Source organism: Sus scrofa, chromosome 6 (genome assembly GCF_054392235.1).
Source record: "Sus scrofa isolate SSC_HxYL_T2T_F1_AM1 chromosome 6, Sscrofa_HxYL_maternal_Yorkshire_Landrace_v2.0, whole genome shotgun sequence".
NCBI classification, from domain to species: Eukaryota; Metazoa; Chordata; class Mammalia; order Artiodactyla; family Suidae; genus Sus; species Sus scrofa.
In genome coordinates, this window is record NC_139388.1 from 147176751 (window position 1) to 147200789 (window position 24039).

The 24039-nt window shown below is 36.1% G+C and overlaps 1 protein-coding gene across 50 annotated transcripts in view; it reads right to left on the reverse strand.

The window, feature by feature from the left end:
* Positions 1 to 1339: 1339 nt before the first annotated feature.
* The window catches only part of LRRC7 (leucine rich repeat containing 7), a 537967-nt gene continuing 515267 nt past the window's right edge, over positions 1340 to 24039 (reverse strand). For 24 of the 50 annotated variants that reach the window (XR_014807989.1, XR_014807992.1, XM_084964717.1 and 21 more), the window contains 2 exons: positions 17155 to 17229; positions 1777 to 3726 (listed from right to left, as the gene is read on the reverse strand). Coding sequence is in view for 38 of the 50 variants with exons in the window: in XM_084964717.1 (XP_084820843.1) it covers positions 3619 to 3726; positions 17155 to 17229 (183 nt within the window). In the remaining 12 variants the exon portion in view is untranslated. Of the gene's footprint in view, positions 1375 to 1776; positions 3727 to 17154; positions 17230 to 24039 lie in introns of those variants that run through there. The other 26 variants (XR_014807991.1, XM_084964727.1, XM_084964730.1 and 23 more) reach the window with 6 other exon arrangements.

Below are 24039 nucleotides of genomic sequence, written 5' to 3' on the forward strand. Positions count from 1 at the left end.
CAGATTCGTTAACCACTGTGCCACACGGGACCTCCAGAGTAGACATTCTTGATCTGTGTGCCAAAGAGGGGCAGAAATTTATTGGGGAGAGCCTTAAAAGCCAATGGAAATACAATTTGACAAACACAGTATATTTTCCAAAGCTTTAAGTTGTGGTGGAGATATTAATTTTATAATTAAAAGTAAAATGTTTTTCTAGCTTCCTTCATCAATCATTTCGCCAAAGTCAGATACTTTTCACCTAATATTTAAATATATAAAACTAATTTCTTCAAAGGTTTCCTCCCTTTGAATATTTCCTCTCTTTAGCTCACTAAGATATTCCGTCCTACTTTTAAAAAGTAATTATATTACTGATAATATATGTGTAATCATCGTTAAGATTAAAAACTAGTTAACGCTGATTTGTTACCCTCTCTTTAAAACTGTTTTCCTTCTTGAAGGTGGTAATCCAACGTAAGGACCAGAAACAACGAAGGTTGTTTGACATCTCTGTAATTACAATTCTTATTAACTACGACACACATATTTTATAGGTTTTGATGAACAATAAATTAGCATGATGCAAATGTTTGTATATTATACTGACTTTCAATATTCCTTGTGAAAAGTACCCTTATATTTTGAAATCACTATGTTTGTTTAGGTAGCTTGTATTGTTTGGCAGGCTGGAATTGTCTATCATGAGAGCTTTTGTGACAATGTATGATAAGCCATGTAAAATAGTTTAAAAAACTATTTTAAACTAACGCATATTTGGCTTGCAAAATCTGCAGCAGTTCTATTAATCATTTTTAGTGCTGATTCTTTCCACCTCTGATTTTTCTCATTCCCCTCCATTGTGTCTTACTGATCTGTCAGGTAGAGACAGCTTCCTCAGCAGAAAGATCCCAGTACAAATCAAAGACCAAGGTAGGTCAATTGGCGTCAGAATGAATTCCACTCTTTTTTTTTTTTTTGTGGCCGTTGATTTTCTTTCTTTTCTCCTTTCTTTCTTTCTTTCTTTCTTTCTTTCTTTCTTTCTTTCTTTCTTAAAGGCATACATCCTTAACTATTGTTTGTTTTTTGTGAACATAAACCAGATTCTAATTTCAGGCATCAAAACCAGTTGTTCCAAAAAAGCCAATACTCAACAATCAGTGTGCTACTGGTTTTGGGCACTCATGGAATTGATTAGATTTTTTCTTCCCCCTTTAACTGGTTAGTGATTTTTTTTTTTTTCAGTCAACCTAAAAAAAAAAAAATGCCTCTTTTCATTATTACCTGCCTTTTTTTCAGCATGCAGCATGGCAGTACCATTGACAATGAGGTGCTTTGGCACATCAGATTTCTTTTCCAGTTGGTCAGGGATCCCTTTTCTCTTTTCCTCATTTCCTGAAAACAGGAAGGATTAAAGCATGGCCCAAGACAATGCTGACACATCAGGAGTGGTAGAGGAGTTTACTAGGATCAGGATCCTTTCAGCTTGGCCTCAGAAACTTCTCCTGAAGCCCTGGGTTTGATGTGGGAATCTGACATAAGAAAAAGACTTGGAAAGTCCCTTCTCTGGCTTTTCTCCCACCTTGCCCATAAAATATTAAATAAAACTAATGGGATGATTTGAAGTGCTTCATTGCCACCAAACTATACCCATGAGTTTGTTTTTCCTTTAAGTGATCCTGCGGGGCCAGTAAGGGCCTCTCTCTTAATTTAATGATGATCCTCCTATAACAGTGGCTGAATAGGGTGGCTTGGTGTGAGTTTTTGACAAAGAAAAAAATTAGGCTCTGAAAGACATTTCTCATCAGAAATTGTCCATATATTAAAATGCATTTAAAAGTTACTTCTGGGAAGCATACTGGTTAAACATTTAATCATTTGCTGAATGTCAAAGCCTATAAAATCATAATATAATGTTACCCTGACATAAAGCAACATCAAAATTAGTGCATCATTTATAAAGTGAAGTATCATTTGCCTTCAAGTGACAAATTCTATTGCCAAAAAAATACCACTGTACTTCTAATAAGTGACACTCATTTTAATAGACCCTACAAAAATACAATATTTTCAATATCCCCATAAAACAGTTAACTTACAAATATTACTCTCAGAGCTTTGGTGATATTAATATATGACAGTATTGTGAAAATCTTAACAAAATACTTGGAACACTAGCAAGTAAAGGAAATTCACTATATATATATTTTTTTTAAAAAAAGAGCTATGTGAAAATATGAGAGAGGTTGCCTATAACCCACTCTGGGAAATTATTCTGGAATTTCAAATTAATATTTTAATCAAATTAATGACAAATATATAAAAGAAATATTTTTAAAGGATTATAAAGTGACTTTTTAATCATTTATAGAGGAAAACAGTTCCAATGTAAAAATAACTAATAATGTACTAAATATGCTTGTCTTTGTTTTTGGTGAGACAGAATTTGAGATTTTATACACTTTGAAACTTTTGGGTAAAAAAGTATTTTCTCCATTTCTGCCTTCAAAAACAGGCACTCAAATTAATAACACAGGTAGACCATGGCTCTGAGAAATTATATTTGAAGTTTCATATTTAAATACCAAAGTTTATTTTATCACCCACTATAACTTTCTAACAATAGTCTTTCTTAATGATAAATTTTATCAATACCCCAAACTCATTTTAAATGATTTAAAAGTAGCAAATTGGATAAAGCAACACACAAAGAAATTCCACATTTACAAGTAAAGAAATCACAGAGGCTACAGTTTATAATCAACATAGACTTGAAAGAAATAAAGCAACACCTTTCCTGCCACCCATCATTCACTGCTTAAATTTGTGGTGAAAAAGATTTATCTATAATGACCTTTAGTCTGTTTCTTAACTCTGCATGTATTGTAATTAGCTGAAGGCATTGAACAAATTAGTTTGTCCTATTTTTATTTGGGTCCCAGAGATAAATGGCTAATTTATGAAATATTTCACTCTGTGTTATGAGAATTTAGCAAATGAATATGGAACCAAATATAAACACTTTATACCATATGTACAGTTACTTTCATAAGGCATTATCATGTAATTTTTATTGAAAAAAGATTCAATATAGTAAAGTCTTATTTTAAGATATATTTTCTTTCTCAATCCGAGATGTTTAGTTTATGAAAATATTGTTTTTTTTCTCTATATTCTTTTTGTATATAGGCCAACATATACCTTGTGCTAGAAATATTTTATGGGAATTACAATTCTTTATATTTGTATTTTCTATATAAAGGCATATACAACTTTGAGGCAGTGTTTCTGATGGAGAGCAGAATTCGTAAAGAGCTTGTGTGTGCTTCCGTGCTCTGAAATTATATGAAATCCACTTCGAGAAGAAACTTATTTGATTAAAAAAAAAAACAAGAACAAAAACAAAACTGCACCAATGCACAGCCAGAGGCTGACAGTTAAAACTAATACATAACCACATGAACATCATATTTATATAGTTAACATTTTTAAGGATGATCAATGCTAACATGTAGTATTATACATTTGGCACTAATGTTTGCCATTGGTCCAGCAATTGGCAAAGTTTGTTTCTATGTATAAATTTATTTTTGAACATTAGGTCTGGCTAGACGTATCTTCACTATTTATAAAAAATATTTAGACAGTAAGCTCACGTTGAATAACTAGGTCTACTGTGTTCTGGAAACTCTTCAGTAGTAATACAGCTTTTTCATGTTCCATATGTACAAAACTATGTCCGTTTGCCTGTAAATACACAAATAAAACAGGATGATCAGTGTAAGATACTTATCACTCTATCATTGTTTATAATAATAAGATTCAAGGGAGTATTAAGCAACCAAAAGTCATCTGTTTTTAAAATCCAGCTATAGAAAGTGCAACTATAGAATTGCAGCTATAGAAACAGCTAATTACCTTCACCACGCTTCAACTCAACTTATTAATTCAGCACGTATTTATCAAGTCTCTAGTGTATCCTACTTAAGACTGTCCTAGCATAGTCCTAGCCACTAGGCTAATCATAGAGAAACACTGGTGAGTAACAGACAGATACACCTGAAATATGGTTTTTTGTTTTTTGGTTTTTTTTTTTTTGTCTTTTTGCCTTTTCCTAGGGCCGCTCCCGCGGCATGTGGAGGTTCCCACAGCTCACGGCAACGCCAGATCCTTAACCCACTGAGCAAGGCCAGGGATTGAACCTGCAACCTCATGGTTCTTAGTTGGATTCGTCAACCACTGTGCCACGACGGGAACTCCGATTTATATATTTTTATATTAAAAGGATAATTTTTATTTCCCTCATTGTTTAATGATGTTTATTTTTTTCACTATACCTGGTTTACAGTGCTGTCAATTTTCTACTGTACAGCAAGGTGACTTAGTCACACATACACATATACATTCCTTTTTCTCACATTCTCATGCTCCATCATAAGTGACTAGATATAGTCCCCAGTGCTATACGGCAGGACCTCATTGTTTATCTACTATAAATGCAATAGTTTGCATCTCTTAACCCCAGACTCCCAGTCCATCCCACTCTCTCACCCTCCCCCTTGGCAACCACAAGTCTGTTCTCCAAGTCCATGCGTTTCTTTTCTGTGGAAAGGTTCATTTGTGCCGTATATTAGATTCCAGATATAAGTGTTGTCATATGGTATTTGTTTTTCTCTTTCTGACTTGACTTCACTTAGTATGAGGGCCTCTTCCCTCATTGTTAAATGCAAGTATATTCATTATTTATACAGTAATTCTCAATCCCATCCAGAAATGAATTAGTTTCTGTGTGAGCTAGGCTAATCCTGTTACTTTATAAATGAAAGAGCTACACCTCAGAGAGGCCAAGCAACATGACTAAGGTCACGCAGCTTGGGATGAATCATCTGATACCACAATATTCCTTCTAATTATTTCTCTCAATACTTCACTGATATAATACCTCACAACTGCTTTCAGTGATTTGAACTGATATTTCACTGATCATGATGAAACAATGAACACTTTTTCCTTAAAATTGCTGCTGTATCACCTCCTAACATAATATTTTTTTCTTTACTGTGGTTGCAAAGCTGTCATTCTCATGTGGATTCCTAACAGGTTTAATTTCACTTATTTGAGAAATACTGGTATAAATAACATTTAGTCCTAAGTTAAAATCTACAGAAATGCTGAACCTCTCATTCTTACAGTTTTAACTGTGGCTTCATTGTATTGTAGCTACATGTGAACTTTCTCAAAAATGAAAAGACTAAATTAGACTATCTGCTTGGGCAGTGAAGCTTGAGAGGAAATAGATTAAAAAGGGTAAAACTCTTAGGGTAGAATCTATAAATTTGGCATCTGACTGGATAAGGGTATAAGAAGCAAACAAGATTCAAATGGTAATGCCATTAACGGAAAATGGGAACCTTGGAGGAAGAGTAGGCAAGAGAAGACAATGTAAATTGTGATACTGATGACACATGCAAGGAAAATGTTGTTCACATATTTAGAAATAAGAGACTGAGGTTCAGGAAGGAGGTCAGAGTGGCAGCAGAGGCTAGGCTTTTACTGTAGTCTGGCTTTTCCACATGGAATACTGAGAGGTTTATCGAGAAATTCAGTTTAAAAGGGAGCACTGTGAAAGGAAGGAAATCTAACTAGGGGAAGCAGAATGGGGTTGTTGCTTTGGATGGTAGAGCAGAACGGAAAAGACAGAATTTGTTGTTGACCTAAGCATCTAGGTACATCTATCTGAAGTGAGGGAGGGCAAGGTGAAACAGGACCCAATCCTTCCTGCCAGAGGACAGCAGGAAGCTGGCTCTAGCCTGATAGCTGATCTAAAGAATAGGCATTCTCTTGGGTACCAGTGCTTTGAAGGGGAGGGAACAGGAAAACTGGCAGGAGGAGAACTGGAAAGGGTGATCCTGAAAGGCATCATGGTAGAGTGCTCATAAAAGTATCAGGAAAGCCAAGAGGATCAAGTCATTTTTAGCGGCTTCAATCAACCCTAGTTTTCTGCAGTAGAGAGGAAAGAGCAGAGAAAAGCATAGTTAGATTAATTCTGGCCTTGAATCTTGGTCCATTTCCAATAAACCAGGCTTCAAGATGTTCAGGTCCACATCCAGGTTCTGATTCAAGGCTAGAGAGACCCCTTGTATAAATTAGCTTTTAATATGGCATTAAAGCATTGGCTTTTAGTTTTCATGCTTTGCAAGCACAAATGGTAGTTTATAAAGTTGTAAACTCAAATCGAGCTGATTTCTCATAAGGAAATATGTAGGTTGATAAATTAGATCACTGAGTCAAATAAACATTAGGACTCTACCTGTAATTCTAGTCCCCAGAAATGTTTTGGATCTAAGCCAGAGCTTTGGTGAATCTCAAGAGGCCTATTTAAAAGACCGCAACTAGGACTGCTTGGGAATGGCTTCAGTTACCAGAAGGATTCTGAAAGACCAGAAGGCAAATTATTTTAGAAAGTTTATTAAAGGCTAAAAGAATTAATACAGGTCAAGTGCTTAGGACAGGGCCTGGCACACTATAAACAACTGATAAATGTTAGCTACTACTATTCATATTACTTCACTATTATTTCCTTGAATTTAAGACACATAATTTGTATTAAGCCACAAGAATAGAAGGACAAAATGTCAAAGGAAGGAACTTGTTTTTTCTTGTTTCATTAACTTTAACTTTTTTAAAAGATGAAAATGTGAGGATCAGAGAGATTACATGAAATAGCCAAGCTCACACAGCTAGGGGTTAGATGAGAATTTATGTCTCAACTCTCTGAGTCTTGACAAAATTCATTTCATTGGGTGTTGTCAGGTCAAAACAAATGTTTTAGGTTCATTAAATGAATTCATATTTTAAGATTAATTGAGCTGTTTCTCGATGTGGGCCACTAGGATGCCAGGGGAGGCAATGACAGAAGGGGTTGGAAGAAGGGTTTGAATGGAAGGAGGAGAGAGAATCTCGGTTTTCGAGAACTTTCTTCTTCCTTAGGACAGAAGAGCTAAGAGAATTTATATTGTGTTTGTTAAAGTGCATATGGTTACCTGGCTTACATCTTTGATGGGTCAAACAGGGAATCAGACAATTATGTTACTACTACGTATCTGTAGGGCTTTTCCAATTAAAATGAAGACCAAAAGAATCATAACATTTCAACTAGAAAGGTTTTCTTTTCTTTTTCTTTTTGGCCATGGTGTGCAGTGGCTTGATGGGGAAATCACAGTCCCTGGACCAAGGATTAAACCCAGGTTACAGTGGTGAAACACCAAGTCCTAAGTACTAGACCACCAGGGAACTCCCTCAACTCTAAAGGTTTTGCATGTGTGAATAGAACTGAGGAAATAAAGGCAGATACTATGCAATATTAATTGCAGAGTATAAATCCAAGGATGCTTTGAAACAAATGCATCTAATCTATAGCTACACATTTGATATTTTGAATAAGTGTATAATACAAATGCAAAAGATGATTTGGCTTTTTTTTTTTTTTTCTTTCTTGCATTTTCTAGGGCCGCACCTGTAGCATATGGAGGTTCCCAGGCTATGGGTCTAGTCAGAGGTGTAGCTGGCAGCCTGCACCAGAGCCACAGCAATGCTGGATCCGAGCTGCATCTGCGACCTACACCACAGCTCACAGCAACGAAGGATCCTTAACCCACTGAGCAAGGCCAGGGATCGAACCTGCAATCTCATGGTTCCTAGTTGGATTTGTTAACCACTGAGCTATGTCAGGAACTCCTGATTTGCTTAAAATTTTTTTTATTATAGTTGATTTATGATATTTTGTTAATTTCTGCTGTACAGCAAACTGATCCAGTTTTACATATATGTAAAATGTATGCACATATACATTCTTTTCCTCATACTATCTTCTTCTATCATGTTCTATCACAAGTGATTATTTGAAGAATAAATGCTAAATTAATAAAGTTCTCAAATATGTTGCTACAGAGTTCCTGTTGTGGGTCAGCAGGTTAAGAACCTCACTAGTATCCATGAGGACACAGGTTTGATCCCTGGCCCCTCTCAGGATCCAGCGTTGCTGTGAGCTGTTGTGTAGATCACAGATACAGCTGGGTTCTGGCATTGCTGTAACTGTGATGTAGGCTGGAAGCTCTGATTCAGCCTCTAGCCTGGGAACTTCCATATGCTGCAGGTGCAGCCCCCAAAAGAAAAAAAAAGAAATATGTTGCCACACAGACTGTCATGGATTATAACAAAATGTGTGCAATTTTGAAGAAATTGTAACAATGAAAAATGAGAAATAAGTGAATGGCTTATGAAATGCAGTTAAAAAGAAAAAAATCTAGGAAAGAAAAGATATTCTGAAAATTTTATGCTTCAAGAATGTATAATTAATGGGTTTTTGGCTTTAGCTGATTTGAAAGTATAAGGGGTCACTTTACGATAATTTTTATGTTATTTCCAGAGATACCCTTCCTTGTTTTAATTCCATTTGACATCTATGTCACAAAATGTTTTTAAATTGCCCTTTTGCATGATGTAGACATGAAAAGATAGAGAGTTAATGAAAATATTTGCAATTCCAACAAAACGTAAGAGCTTTGCAATTACAGCTCATCAATTCACTGTAAAACACACTCGTTTCAGGATTTCATCCTCTTGTTCCTTCCTGAATTTATCTTTGATGTTCTTCTGGTAAATGTCTTAAGTGGATAAATTATGGATGTTTAAACTACAGAAATTCTCCAGAGGATGCTGTAATTCTCCCATAAATTCTGTTGTACCCCTATGACTCAAAGCTTGAAATTTTTAAAAACTAGTTTTTGAAAAGCCTTGGCCACAACATTGGTGGGATTATTCAATAAAAAGGACAGCGTTACTCTTTGTAGAATCTAAAAGAGAAATGAGCTTAGAGACTTGGAATGTGATATTGAATGGATTTACACTCACCTTCAACGGACATTTAAAGGGCCAGTACACATGAATTTTGTGTGTTAGATATGTATATTGGTACATTAATATAGTGTACTTTGAATGCCTGTAGCTCTTGGGATGAGGGAATATGAAAATACATAGCAATTATGGGGCAAGTTCTTCCAGTTCTCTAATCCTGATAGCCAGACATTATGAAACCAAACAGTGGGAATCTTAGGAAATTATAATTGTTTCATATTACCCGAAATTATGTCCCACTGCAGAATTTTAATTTGAGAGAGTACTCATTAAATATTAGGATGTAGTTAGGGCTGACTATACTGTGTAATCAATACTATGTTGACTATATGCCAAGTCTTTTGAAAATTTTCCCTTTCTATCAAAAATCTGAACTGCGGACCTTAAACTCTCAGAGAGTTCCAGTGAAAAATTTACACTGCATTTTTTAAGTGTGAGAAAGTTTGAAGTTTTAGTGGGTTTTACTGTAGTAGTAAAATTTTCTCATGGAATAAAACACAGATAAGAATTTCTCTTCTGTCTTAAGTGCACACCTACTGCAGCTTAATGTTTCTTGAATTCAGGCTCAAAGAAAAAGACATGGCAAGATAGAAAAGACTCAAACTGAAGACTTTGTCAATTATTTGTATAGAAACTCAGGGCATGGAAGCCACAAGATAGTATCCTGATGCTAGAGACTTACTTGCCTGCTTTGATTTTGGAATACCAGTTTTCTTCCTATCAAACATGTTGAATGAGCATCCTAGCTAATGATTCCCTAATTTGGTTTATAAGCAGTTCCCAACAAGCTAAACTTTATTTCTTTTATTTCACCGTGAAAGCAACTACAAACTCAACCTCTCATATTCAGGGAACTCTGTGTAGTCAAGGTGGCCCCTGTTTTGGTGGAGAGCTTGCTGTTAAAAGAAGACAGTCTGGGAATTGATTTTCACACACGTTTGAAGTCAGCTTTTTCCCATCTCTCTTAACTCATGTCTACTTCCTGGGCTAGGTTGGGTAAAGGTAGAAACTTAGTTACATTGTCCACATTGCTCAGCACAATACTTTGTACATAATGGGCATTTAATGCATATTTTCCAAATCAATAAATAGAAAACGTGATGAATATGATGCTATCAGTAAAATTTTCTCCAGTGGAATCAGTATCATGTAATAGAAAAAGCTCAAATAAATTAACCTCTGTCAACAATAGATAACTTGCAGGGTTGATGTGTGTTATAAATGACACAATATGGGTGCTTAATATTATTTTTATTTTGGCCAAATTTTGGAAGTTAGAGCCGGCTTAATGAATTTAACTTTTTAAAATTGGTCTTCGTGTTTTACTCAGTATCTAAATATTATTTTTTGAATCTGTATTGAACTTTATACATGAATAACAAACCAAATGGATAAAGATATGCAGTGAAACTCCAGCATAGAAAAGCATACCCATTTAAAAACTTATTTTTGTTTGTCTTCTAACCATGCTGTATTTTAAAAACATTTTTCCAATGTATTTTACCATTATAAATGATAATTTCTCTGAACCCTGGGAGTTACATGATGCTGAACCCCGTCTCCCCCACCCCTAGCACCTGCCTTTCCCCAAACTTCTCCATTGTTTTTGATTTTCAACCACCAAAAAAGGTCAATTATAAAAAAATGTTAACTAATTTAGCCTTGTTGGAAAATGTTTGGTGAAATTTCCAAATACTTAAAAGTTTATTTCTTTAAGGGCCTCCCATTTCATTTTAACCATAACTAAAAATTCTCCTATTTTGTAGCCTTCCTGGGGAGAAATTTTTTAAAATTTAGAGAATTACGCATACTCTAAACCATTCTTAACGACTCATGATAATAATTAGGAGCATGAATACTCTCGGGAATAAAGCCATGGACTCAGTTAATTGCTTCTGTAAGAGACATTCCCCTAAGTATGTTCTCTGGAAGTAATTAATTGATGTTGTTGGTAAAGAGAGTTGTATAGTTAAATATGTCAGGAAATATAAGTTTATAAGATCTTTCAAGTTCTCAGAACATTAGAACATTGTGAAATTCTGAAATAAGAGATAGAATCTAAGGTGGCTATGAAACTTCTGTGAGTAAAGAACCCTTTTTAAAAAAAGGTATCTTGGAATTCCTGTTGTGGTGCAGGGGAAACTAATCCGACTAATATCCATGAGGATGTGGGTTTGATCCCTGGTATCCATCAGTGGGTTGGGGATCTGGTGTTCCTGTGAGCCATGGTGTAGGTCGCAGATGTTGCTCGGATCCCATGTTGCTGTGGCTGTGTAAGCCGGCAGCTGTAGCTCCAATTTGACCCTAGCCTGGGAACTTCCATACGCCGCAAGTGCAGCCCTTAAAAGGCAAAAAAAAAAAAAAAGAATCTTAAGGGATTCCATTGGGAGAGGCTATTCTATACTGAATAAGTCTGCTGTACTTTTTGAATTTCGTTTCTTTTGGTCTAAATATTTCCTAGACAGTAGAACTGTTACCTATGGCTTCCTGCTCAGGCAATGTGCCTGGATCCAGAGGCATTCCTCTTGGTGGTCTGGAAAACTAAGTAAAAGACTACAAGTATGAAATAAACTCTTCTACAAGTAAAGGGCATGAGATTTAGCGCATGGCATTTGCAACACTAATTATGGCTTCCTGAAAGCATTTCATTTGTTTAACTTTGTTGAATAAATAAACTTTGATAAGATAGTACTGTTAGCAGCTGGTCATTAAAAGAGGTATACAATTTCCATTCAGAAAAGGAAGGTTTAGAATTCCTGCCGTGGCGCAGAGGGTTAAGAATTCAACTGCAGTGGTTAGGGTCACTGTGGAGGCACAGGTTCAATCCCTGGTCCAGCACAGGGGGTTAAAGGATCTGGTTTTGCCCCAGTTGCAGCTCAGTCAGATTCAGTCCCTGGCCTGGGAACTTCCAAATGCTGTCGATATGGCCATTTAAAAAAAAAAAAAAGGGTAAGGTTTGATTCAGTGGTTGTATACAGATAGAGAACTGTATATCTGTATACCACTGACACAGCCATCCACAGACATTTATTTCATTTAGACTTCTGGGAAGTCTAAACTTTCTTTTTTCATTCTGAACGTTGAAAGCTATCACTCACTATCTTCTCCTCACCTCCACCCCCACTCCAAGCCCTGTCCATGTTTGAATTCTCCAACTCAATGAGAACCTTTAAAAGTCTGGGGTTTTCTTTCTTCATGCCTGGTAAAATAGAACTGAATGCCATAAATTAATTATAAATCTTTGTGTGTGTGTGTGTGTGTGTGGTCTTTTTGCCTTTTCTAGGGCCGCTCCTGCGGCATATGGGGGTTCCCAGGCTAGGGGTATAATCGGAGCTGTAGCTGCCAGCCTTCACCAGAGCCACAGCAACTCAGGATCTGAGCCGCATCTGCAAACTACACCACAGCTCACGGCAACGCCGGATCCTTAACCCACTGAGCAAGGCCAGGGATCGAACCCGTAACCTCATGGTTCCTAGTCGGATTCATTAACCATTGAGCCACGACGGGAACGCCCTAACTATAAATCTTTTACTCCTTCTACTCCTGCCCAAGTTGGGCTCTTGTCTGAGGAAGGGGTGGGGTAGGTAAATGAAGAGGGTAGGGATTGGCTACCATGATAGCCTAGAATTCAGTGTACTACAAGTGAGCTGTAGGTTATAATTGTGAGTCATGTTAAGTATAAAGTACCAATTCTTTTTTCCAATCTAGTCATCTTTTCAACAAACTATAACCAATACATTTTCTATATTTAAATATATATTTAAATTGTAAAATGTATAATTAATTAAACTGGATTTTTTTGTTAGTTTTTTGTTTTTGTTTTTTTTTAGTGCTGCACCTGCGGCGTATGGAGGTTTCCAGGCTAGGGGTCGAATTAGAGCTGTATCCACTGGCCTACTCCACAGCCACAGGGATGCCAGATCCGGGCCTCGTCTGCAGCCTACACCATAGCTCACCACATTGCTGGATCCTTAACTTACTGAGGGAGGCCAGGGATAGACCTGCGTTCTCATGGATTTTTGTTTTTGTTTTTTTAGGGCCGCACCTGTGACACATGGAAGTTCCCAGGCTAGGGGTCAAATCCGAGCTAGAGCTGCCAGCCTACATGTCAGATCCTACAGCCACAGCAATGTAAGATCTGAGCCGAATCTGCAACCTACACCACAGCTTATGGCAATGCTGGATCCTTAACCCACTGAGTGAGGCCAGGGATCGAACCTGCATCCTCATGGATACTAGTCAGATTTGTTTCTACTGAGCCACAGTGGGAACTCCTAAACTGAATTTTTTAACTGGACAGAACATTAGAAAAAAGAAATGGTGATATTAAACCAACAAAAGTGCCACTTCAAAAATGGTCAAATATGGGCACATTCACATGGTTCAACTGAATAACGTTTTTTATGGTTCATACGCTCTCACTTATTCTCTCTCACTCTTCTGTAATTGGACTTTACGGAAGGGGAGGCTGTGAAGGGTCAGTTCCCCTAGTACAGTGCTCTTCCTCATGCTACACTGTCTTAACACAAAATGACTTACTAATGAGCACAGCAAGTCATTTGAATATGCTCATGAATTATAGTATCTATTCTAGGAAAATGAATAGTTATGACAGAAAAATTATGTGAATATGTTTTAATTAACATCATCTCTTAATATACACACCTTCCTGTAATTCAGATAACAAGCTTATAATACCATAGCAGACTAAGAAGAGAGTTGTAAGTAAAAAGAGTTACAGAAAAAGAAAGAGCTAGCTCTTGTATAATAAATTGTGGGTTTGGGGGAGATTTTGGAAAGGTATATCTCTTGCTAGTTTATGTGTCTTATGCTATTTGCTATTGGGTTAGATCAAACCCAGTAACTGCCATTACTTAAAGGAGGGCTCACTTTTTGCTTTTTGATTTTTCCTTTTACCTTGATTTTCCAGGTTGTATGTTGTCATTAAGTTTTGTAAATAAATTTGCTCTAGTGCAGATATATTCTAATGATCTTGTGATAGGTAACTCAGTGTTATAAACTCATTTTTCTAGAGTTTTTTGAACGAAGAGCCATAGTATTTTAAAGAGACAAAAATATAATTTGCTCTCTTAGCATTTGATGTTAACAATGAGTTCAGTTTAGAATTAGCCATTTTTATTTCCTTCGGAAAGTATAATGGGTCACTTGTGCTTTATAACTAGTATGAATGAAACTATAAATACAGTAATTTATTTGATTAAGGTCTAAGAGCATTTTTCTTTTACTGAAAATGGACTCTGATTTTATTGTACTAGATACAAATGAGTTCTATAGCAAAGATAAAATGTTACATCCTTGATAGTCATTTGTCAAGAGAAGAGACATTCCAGGTGCAGCTCTTCTGCAGTTTTTGAGGATTTTAATTGATTTGGCTACCAATTCTCTCCTACTTCTTGCATGTGAATTCATTTCTCTGTGACCTTTACTGTTGCTGTATGCCTCTCAGGAACTAGAAATACTAAATTCTCATTTTCCTACCTATAACCCTTCTAGAATTTCACAGCCAGAAGCTCATTCCATCCTTGCAACTATATATTATCTTTAAAAACTTTTTTATTATAGTTGATTTACAATGTTCTGTCAATTTTTGCTGTACTGCAAAGTGATCCAGTTATATATATATAGTCAATTCTCATTTCCTTCTGGATATCTATATCTGTATCTATATCTATATCTCTATCTCTCTATTGATACATTTTTAATATCCAGTAAAGTATATTTCTTTTCTTTCTTTTTTTTTTCTTTTCTTTTTTTTTTTTGTCTTTCTGTCTTTTCCAGGGCCGCATCCACAGCATATGGAGGTTCCCAGGCTAGGGATCCAATCAGAGCTGTAGCCACTGGCCTACACCAGAGCCACAGCAACACGGGACCCGAGCCGCGTCTGTGACCTACATCACAGCTCAGGGCAACGCCAGATCCTCAACCTGCTGAGCGACACCAGGAATCGAACCCACAACCTCACGGTTCCTAGTCGGATTCGTTAACCACTGAGCCACACCAGGAACTTATATTTCTTTTCTGACTCTGAAAGGAAAAACCTTTCTTTTCCTCCCTCTGTCATGGATGAAGGCAACTTCCCAAACTTGTTTTAAGCTATGGGATGCTTTTCTGCTCAGCCTGGTATTCTAATAGATCAGAGATCTGAGATTAACTGGTTTCATTTTTTTACAGACTCTGAGATTCAAAATAATGTTTTTGAAATTCAGTAGAGAAAAAAACTTGCCCCTTCCTTTGCTAAACAGCTGTATGTATCAAGTGCTAGGGAGTTACATTATCAGATTATTCTTAGCTCTTTTCCATGAGAATTGATAAAATTATTGAACAGTTGAGTTTTTGAGCTGGGGGACCTCTGATGCACTATAAACCACAGTTAATGTTAATATAATGAATGTGAGTTCTATTGACATGATATAAAATGCCTACGATCAGAGGGCTAGCTGGGCAATTAAAAAATATAGAACTTCAGGAGTTCTCATTGTTGCTCAGTGGGAATGAATCTGAGCAGCATCCATGAAGACACAGGTTCAATCCCTGACCTCACTCAGTGGATTAAAGATCCAGCGTTGCCCTGGGCTGTGGTATAGGTCACAGAGGCAGCTCAGATCCCGTGTTGCTGTGGCTGTGGTGTAGGCCGGCAGCTACCATTCTGATTTGACCCCTAGCCTGGGAACCTCCATATGCCTCAGGCATAGCCCTAAAAAGACAAAAAAAAAAAAAAAAAAAAAAAAAAGAACTTCAATAATAAACTGGTTACGAAAACTTTAGATTATTTTATGATCTTTTTGTTTCAGTGTTTTAATTCAAAAAGGCAACTACTAACCTGGTATTCTGCCTGCATGGAATAGACTTCGACCTTTTGAATAGTATTTCTACTGTGACATTGCCACAGGTTGGAGCAAAACCATAGTCTTTTCAGATAATTATCACTTTTGAAAACTTCAGTTTTTATGATCTTGATAGCTAGTTTAAAATATTTGTGAGAATAAAATATTATGAAAATGTATGAATATAGGGTTTCTACTTTTCTAAGGTTCTTCGAGACGGTTCAGTAAATAGGAGGAAGAAGACCTCCTCAGAGCTGAGTTGCATTCTGGTAATTATTTGCACAGCCAGCCTGACTGGAAGGCCCTTTCCCACACATCCTATATTCTTAGTGTCCCTGATTCTTCAGTTTATTATGTAGAATCACTTTATAATTTCTTCAAATGGTCAAATCTATGCAATGTCAGCTTTACCCAGTTATATAGTGGGAAATTTCTGTGGTCATAAGTCCAAATATTGAATCTTAAATAAATTTTTTAAAGTGCTTTTTATTATTTAAATGTCTTTTTTGTCTTTTTGCCATTTCTTGGGCCGCTCCCGCGGCATATGGAGGTTCCCAGGCTAGGGGTCGAATCAGAGCTGTAGCTGCCGGCCTACACCACAGCTCACGGCAATGCCAGGTCCTTAACCCACTGAGCAAGGCCAGGGATCAAACCCGCAACCTCATGGTTCCTAGTCAGATTCGTTAACCACTGCGCCACGACGGGAACTCCTGAGTCTTAAATAAATTGATGACGCTTAGGAATCCTGCTCTGTTATGCAGGAAATGATTAAGTGAAAGTGAATTTAGAGAGAAGGACAAAGAAAGCAAAATGGATAAGGTTATACCATGCATGTATTTAACTATTTTTTGGAGTGATCCTTTTCTGATACACAGAGCTTTAAGTTAGAGAAACGTCTTTTCCATCACACAATATATTTTAAAAAGTCATCTTATATATAGCTGAACTTTGTTCAAGCATCTGTACAGGGGGAGTAGATGGATATAAGCATGTGTTTCACATTATTCAAACAGTAATAAGCTTACTAATAAGAAATTAAACATGGACCAGTACCTTCTCACTCATCTAAAGTCACATATATACCCTATTTGGGTACTTCATTATTCTTATTTACATTTCCTAGCAATGCATAGATTCTTGTACAAATCAATTCTAACAGTTCCAAAATAACACTATTTATTTAAACAAAAATATGCAGAACACCTGCCATGGCCAGGTACGGGGTGTACAGGATTCTATCAGACTGAATTGGCTTCTGACCTGCCTCTCAACCCGCACCCTCCATCAAAGGCAAATCAGAAATGTAAGAAGAACTTATTTTCAATTATTTAATTCAAGTCATTCAACTTAAAAACATGGGTACATATTTGTTTCAATGCTGGCCTTGGAAAGCACTGCTTTTTATGTGTCTTACCTGAAGGATTTTATCACCAGGCTGCAGCAGGTTGGATGCTGGTCCATCAGGCTGAACCCTAGTAACAAAGATACCCTATAAGTCAGAAGTAACAGAGGTTAGGATTCTATTTTCAAGACCTAGGTCTACTTAAACAATTTTTTCATTCATATAGAAAACAGAGAAAACAGATTAAAAACAGTTTATACATGTAAAGTTCAAAGATTATTACAGTATTTTAAGCAAGGTACCACCTTCCAAATCAAGTTTAAGAAAAGCAACATTTTTACTTGCATAAAAAATTCTCATATTGCTTTTAATAAATTAATGTCACAATATATTCTTAATTTGTTTCTTAAATAATTTGGTATATAGTAAGTACTAAACCATGTTTTGTATAACTTCTAAAATTGTCTTATTCATCATTGAAAATATCTCCTACCTGATAGGTTGTAAATTCAATGTACACTTTAAAAATGTTACCAGAATTATATATAATACTGGTTTATTAATAAGTATTACTTCATGTTAATGAGAATTTTAAAGTAAAATGAATAAACTCAATGTGGGAAAATTCCAACATGAATATTAAACATATTTTGTGTCTGCATAGCTACAAAATTCCTAACATGATTTAGTTTATAAAAAAGTCAATTTTACATATTATGTACACAAAGCAAACATTTATTGAAGGTCTCCTATTTGCTAGACTTTCATTGCTAGTATTATAGAGATATATAGAATATAATTTTGGCTTCAGTGAGCTCACAATACAGAAGAAGTCAAGAAAACCACCAACTGTAAAACAGTATTACAAGTATTATGGTAGTGGTATGATAGATTATTTAAAAAATTTCCAAGACATGGAAGCAACCTAAATGTCCATCAACAGATGAATAGATTAAGAAGATGTGGTACATAAACACAATGGAATACTACTCAGCCATAAAGAATATGAAATAATGTAATTTGCAGCAACATGGATGCAACTGGAGATTCCCATACCAAGTGAAGTCAGAAAGAGAAAGACAAATACCATATGATATCACTTATACGTGGAATCTAAAACATGGCACAAATGAACCTGTCTACAAAACAGAAACAGACTCACAGTCACAGAGAACAAACTCACAGACATAAAGAACAGACTTGTGGTTCTCTAGGGGGAAAGGGGAGGGAGTGGGATGGATGGGGAGTTTGGGGTTGGTAGATGCAAACTATTACATTTAGAATAGATAAGCAATGAGGTCCTACTGTATGTATAGCACAGGGAACTATATCCAATCTCTTGGGATAGAACATGATGGAAGATAGTATGAGAAAGAGAATATATATATATATATATATGTATATATATATATGACTAAGTCACTATGCCGTATAGCAGAAATTGACATAACACTGTAAATCAACTATACTTTAATAAAAAAAGTTGCATCTGGCTTATCTGTAGAGTGTCAGAGCTTCTAATTATGAGGGTATTATAGTTACAGAACATTATGTGTGGTATAAGAAACACTATTTTTGCTGAAACTTGTTTATGTGTATATTTGTGTGGGAGATTATTTGCAAGGATACACTCCTACATACCAGCAGTGGTTGTACTGTGTAATGAGACATCATATAAATGTATGCATATATTTTTTCTTTCTTTTTGCTTATTTGTGTTTTCCAATTTTTCTGTGATGATTAGGCACTACTTACAGCATTAGGAAAATAGTAAAAACTTAAAAAAACTTTTAAGTTAATGGTGTCACTATTTGGAGTGATATTCAAACAGCTAGTTACTTCGATCAGTTCAGTTGTACAAAAGGTCAGTTCAGAAGGAAAAAGAGAAGTGGTTGTTGGAAAAGGACAGTTAAATAAGGCACAGTGGTTTATCCCCTAGACCAGTGAGTGTACGGGTTGTGAAAACAAATATAATGCCTACAGTCCTTTTAACTCTCATACTCCATCATTCTAGGAGACTATATACTCAGTTCCAGAGGTCCCCCTCTTTGCTCTTGGGGTCTCTGTTACAACAGGCAGAATGACACTACGGCCTAAAATAAGCCACTACATTTCTAGGTGATGAAGGTGAAATTGTTTTGACTATTATTTTATCGCAGCAGTCTAAGTCTGTGTTACCTAGTTAATTTTGATTGCCTTTCTTCAGCTCATTGTGCAGAAACAGTTTTAATAATATTTGTATGAATCCAGACCATAACAGCTAAATTATGGCCAGCATGTCTGCAAAGTTGAGAGGAACTAGCAACACGCCACTACCTGACTGCTGAAAGAATACAAATGTAGCGCAGGTTTAATTTCATCCATCACAAAGCTCCACGGGATCCAACTACTGTTCTGAAGACTTGTTTTGAAGCTTACTGTTATGGTAGCCATAGTCTTCCAAAACACTTACTGCAGTTTTCTAAAGCTTTAATATTTCTTTTCAATCAATAAATTTTAGAGACTAAGAAATTGCTACTGCCCTTTGGTATGATTTCCTTTCTTCTATGCAGATATATTATTAGCCAGCATATTGCCACATTAGTTGAAACAGCAATGAATGTTGTGTTTGATAATGGTCTGTAGTATTTATTATTTGTGGAGGTGGAATGTTTCCCAAAAGATTGCCTGAAAATGCCAGTGCACTGATTTTCCACTGTATTTATGTATATAAACACTGTCATATGAAAGAGACCACATAACTATGGACCTATTTTGTGGTCTCTGTTAGGATGAATATTGATGAGAAATAAGAAAACTTTGACACTGTTTTAAAAAGGTTCATTGTAGCAGTATGTCACCCTTTCAACAAATTAATTTTATTCTGACTTCAGAGATTACTTTGACACTGATGATAGATTTTGGTGAGGAAGCATCAGACTATTTGTATTCTGAAAAATTAGAACAATAACTTCCCACTGCTTGGTAAAAAGCCATCTCCTAACTTCCAAACAGCAGTAAGCCATCAAAGATCCAAATCATGGCATATGACCAATTTCATAACTCTGCTGGCAAGATTTAAAATATTATCCTTTCTTATAACATCTGGGAGAGTGCTAAATGTGGAACGAACTGTCATGTAATATGTTCAAACTAGTGAAACAACTTGCCCTAAGTTTACAGCAAATTGATTTTGCCCAGGGAAGGAAAACACCTTAGCAACTCTTTTTTAATGAGTAGTGTGTATTAGGTTATTTATTTATTTATTTATTTAATTTTATTTTTGCTGCTGCTGTAATAAGTTACCACAAACTTAGTGGCTTAACACATCGCACACTTATTATCTAACAGTTTGGTAGGTTAGATCTCCAACTCAGGTCTCACAATCTACCACGAAGGTGTTGGCAGGGCTGCATTACTTCCTGGAATCTCTAGGGGAGAATGTTTCCTTGTGTTTTCCAGATTTTAGGAAATGCCCATATTCCTAGACTCATGGTTCCCCTTCTCCCATCTTCAAGGCCAGGACTGACTATTCGTCTATATTCACAGCTCCCTCTGACCACGGCTAAGAAAGATTCTCTGGTTTTTTGGAGTTCCTGTCATGGCTCAGGGGTAACGAACCCAACTAGGATACATGAGGCTATGGGTTTGATCCTTGGCCTCACTCAGAGGGTTAAGGATCCGGCATTGCCTTAAGCTATGGTGTAGGTCGCAGAAGTGGCTTGTTGCGGTGGCTGTGCATAGGCCCACAGCCTGATTCAGTCCCTAGCCTGAGAACTTCCATATGCTGTAGGCGTGGCCCTAAAAGAAAAAAAAAAAAAGATTATCTGTTTTTAAGGACCTATGCAATTAGATTGAGCCTACTTGCATCCAGGATAATCTCCTCATTTCAAATTCCATAATTTACTATCAACTGCAAAGTCCCTTTTGCCATGTAATGTAACATATTCACAGGTTCTAGGAATTAGGATGTGACTATATTTGGGAAGCCTTTTTTTTTTCCTGTCCACCACTCAGTGTAAGAAGTGACTAGGAAGCATAGCTCTGGGGTTAACCTGCCTGTGTTTATCATTTAGAAATTGGTGACCTCGGGCTAAATTAATTAACTTTTGTTACTTAACCTCTTCTCATCAGTAAAATGATTAAAATAATGGTTTATACCTCATAGTGATTATATTAAGTGAGTGAATTCATACAAAACACTTAGATCAGTGGATGGCACTCAATACAGAGTCAATAAATGTTATTATAATTATTGGAAGTGTGAAGATTGAGCTACAATCCCAGGTATTTTTACCCAGAAAAACCTACATTGAGAGATTTCTGAGTCTCCCAGAGCCAGATTTATTTTCAGGAAATCCTCCTGGAGTGTATTGAAAGGCCAACGTTTGTTATCTTTTCCTTCAATTCCCAACAGATAAGAGGATTTGCATCTTTTATTTAGGGGAGAGATGGGAAGAGGGTTGGGAAGTCTCTTCTATATCATCTATGGTTTCTCTAGCGGTGGTTCTCCACGATAATGGCTTCAATTGTAGTTAACTCTTAATAGTGGACATGGGTCTTAACAAGAGGGCTTTCTGATGGTTCTTTTCCTTCTTTCTCTCTCTTTTTCTTTTTTTTTTCTTTTTGCAGTGCATATGGCCTGCAAAAGTTCCCAAGCCAGTGAACTTGTGCCACAGCAGCAACAATGCTGAGTCCTTAGCCACCGGGCCATCAGGGAATTCCTCTGATGGTTCTTAATAACTTTTAGAAGCTATTTCTTTTGGCAGCTCCAAGTCAGGATCATCAACTATGTAACAATGGCTGCTAGAATTTAATTAATGGCTATGGCATTTCTGAGTGTGTTTTTCTAATGTTTCCAGGCTCAAGCCCAACGCCAGTGGTCTTCCCTTAGTATCACGTCTACAGGGCGTCTCACAACCAACCAAGATAAGTTTTTAAGTCCTTTCCAAGAATCAAGTCTTTACTCCCATCAGACACCAATATCTGGGTGTGCTTGAGAGAGACACAGACCCTATGGACTCGTGCATCACAGAGGGACCCCCACGGGTTTGAACTAAAGCTAATCTAGAGAGTGCTGGCTGGATGCTACAAATAGGCATGACCTGTTGCCATTTCATATTTCTTCCCCGGAGTTTAAACTGGTCTTCATATAAGTCATGAATGGTTTTCCCAAGAGTGTCCATAATGGATTTTTAAAAAAAGTTTTACCTTTCACAAGTAATTTAGAAAAAGGATAAGTATAAGTTTCTCCAGAGTGTTAAGATCTGACCTTGTCTTAATGGTTACCTAGCTCGTACACCTCTAGACATAAACCTTGAAGGACTCAGAAAGTTAGTCTGCAAGGCCAACATTTACCATTCTAACTTTAGAGGAGAAAGGAACTTTATATGGCTATTTAATGATGAAGGTGAATGACTGTGACAGTCTCAGCTATTGTAAATGTAGACACCAAAATAGAACTTGTCTTAAGGGAACTGCAACTTCACTTTGTAAAATATGTTTTTTTTTAAAATTCTGAAAAACTTTGGCTCTAGCTGATGCTAAGAAATTGGTTTCTAGAAAGGCCATATCTCAAATAAACATTGCATAGTATTATAATTATAATTCAGAACATTTCGGTTAAATATTATAGAATATGGTATTTTATGATTTCATATTATAGAAATTCAGAGTGTTTCTGGAGGAAAAAAAATGACTCATAAAAATAGCAAACACAGCCATAGATTAAATAGTTTGTAAGGGGAAATTTTTTTGGGGGGGTCATATATTGGCAAATATTTTTTTTCCAATGAATTGTGCAAGACTAATAGTAAGCTTTGTTATGGCTCACAGAAGCAGCATTACACACATAGTAGACTGTATTTACTTAATCCTTGTGATTATTAGAAGACTTGATACATCAAGAATAAAGGTGTTCTCAATACTTTTACTTCCGAGAATCCAAAAGTGTGATGACAAAATATTTTAAGGTTAATTGCTGAGAGTCATATCTTAGGCTTTAAATGATTTGCCGGCTTAACAACTGAGGAATTTATATGTTGCAAGAGAAGAGATTTATCCCACAACCATTAGAAACTAAAGATGAAGGTAAAGGGAGAAAAGAGGGAAAGAAAAGAGAGAAAGAGAAAAAAGAAGGTCATTGACAGCTGAATATAGTACTTCAGTGTATGACTGAACTTTATCTGACAAGACAACGAAATGTAAAATCCATAAAAGATGAACAAAAAGAAAAATTACTTTAGAAACCTTAAAAATGTGAGTCTCAAAAGACAGAGATACAAATAAAAATGATACAACTGACAAAAATCCTCTAAAAACTTCACAAAGATCTTATGCATAGATGTTTAAAGAAATTCTAAACTCTCATGAATTTTTAAATAAAGAAATATTAAAATAAAAATCACTTGGCTGCATTTGTAAAAAAAATTATTAAAAAATGCATTGGAGGAACAAGGAGACTAATAAACACATGGAAATTGGCTGTGCAATTACAAATATCTTAGTGACAATATGATGAAGTGATTCTAACAGAAGAAATACACTCACATCATTCTTTTATGTCACTGTAAAAGTTTGTTTAGTAGTCCTGCCCCCCAAAAATATATATAGACAGATATATAGGTTTCAAGATACTGCCTTTATGACTTGATAAAAGCATCCAAAAAGCAAATAGTTTGTTTCCTTTTATCTGAGATTCCTTTAGAAATGACAAATTGACTATGGGAGTATTTCTTATACTTTGATGCTGATCATCATGCTCTTTTCTCTTTTGGGGAATTTGAATATAAGAGTTAATGTTTGGCTTTGGTTACTCTACATAGACATACCTTGTTTTCCTGTGCTTCACTTAATTTATTAAAAAAAATTTTTTTTTTTTTGTCTTTTTAGGGCCGCACCTGCAGCAGGCTAGGGGTCAGTTCAGAGCTACAGCTACTGGCCTATGCCACAGTCACAGCAATGCCACATCCGAGCCAT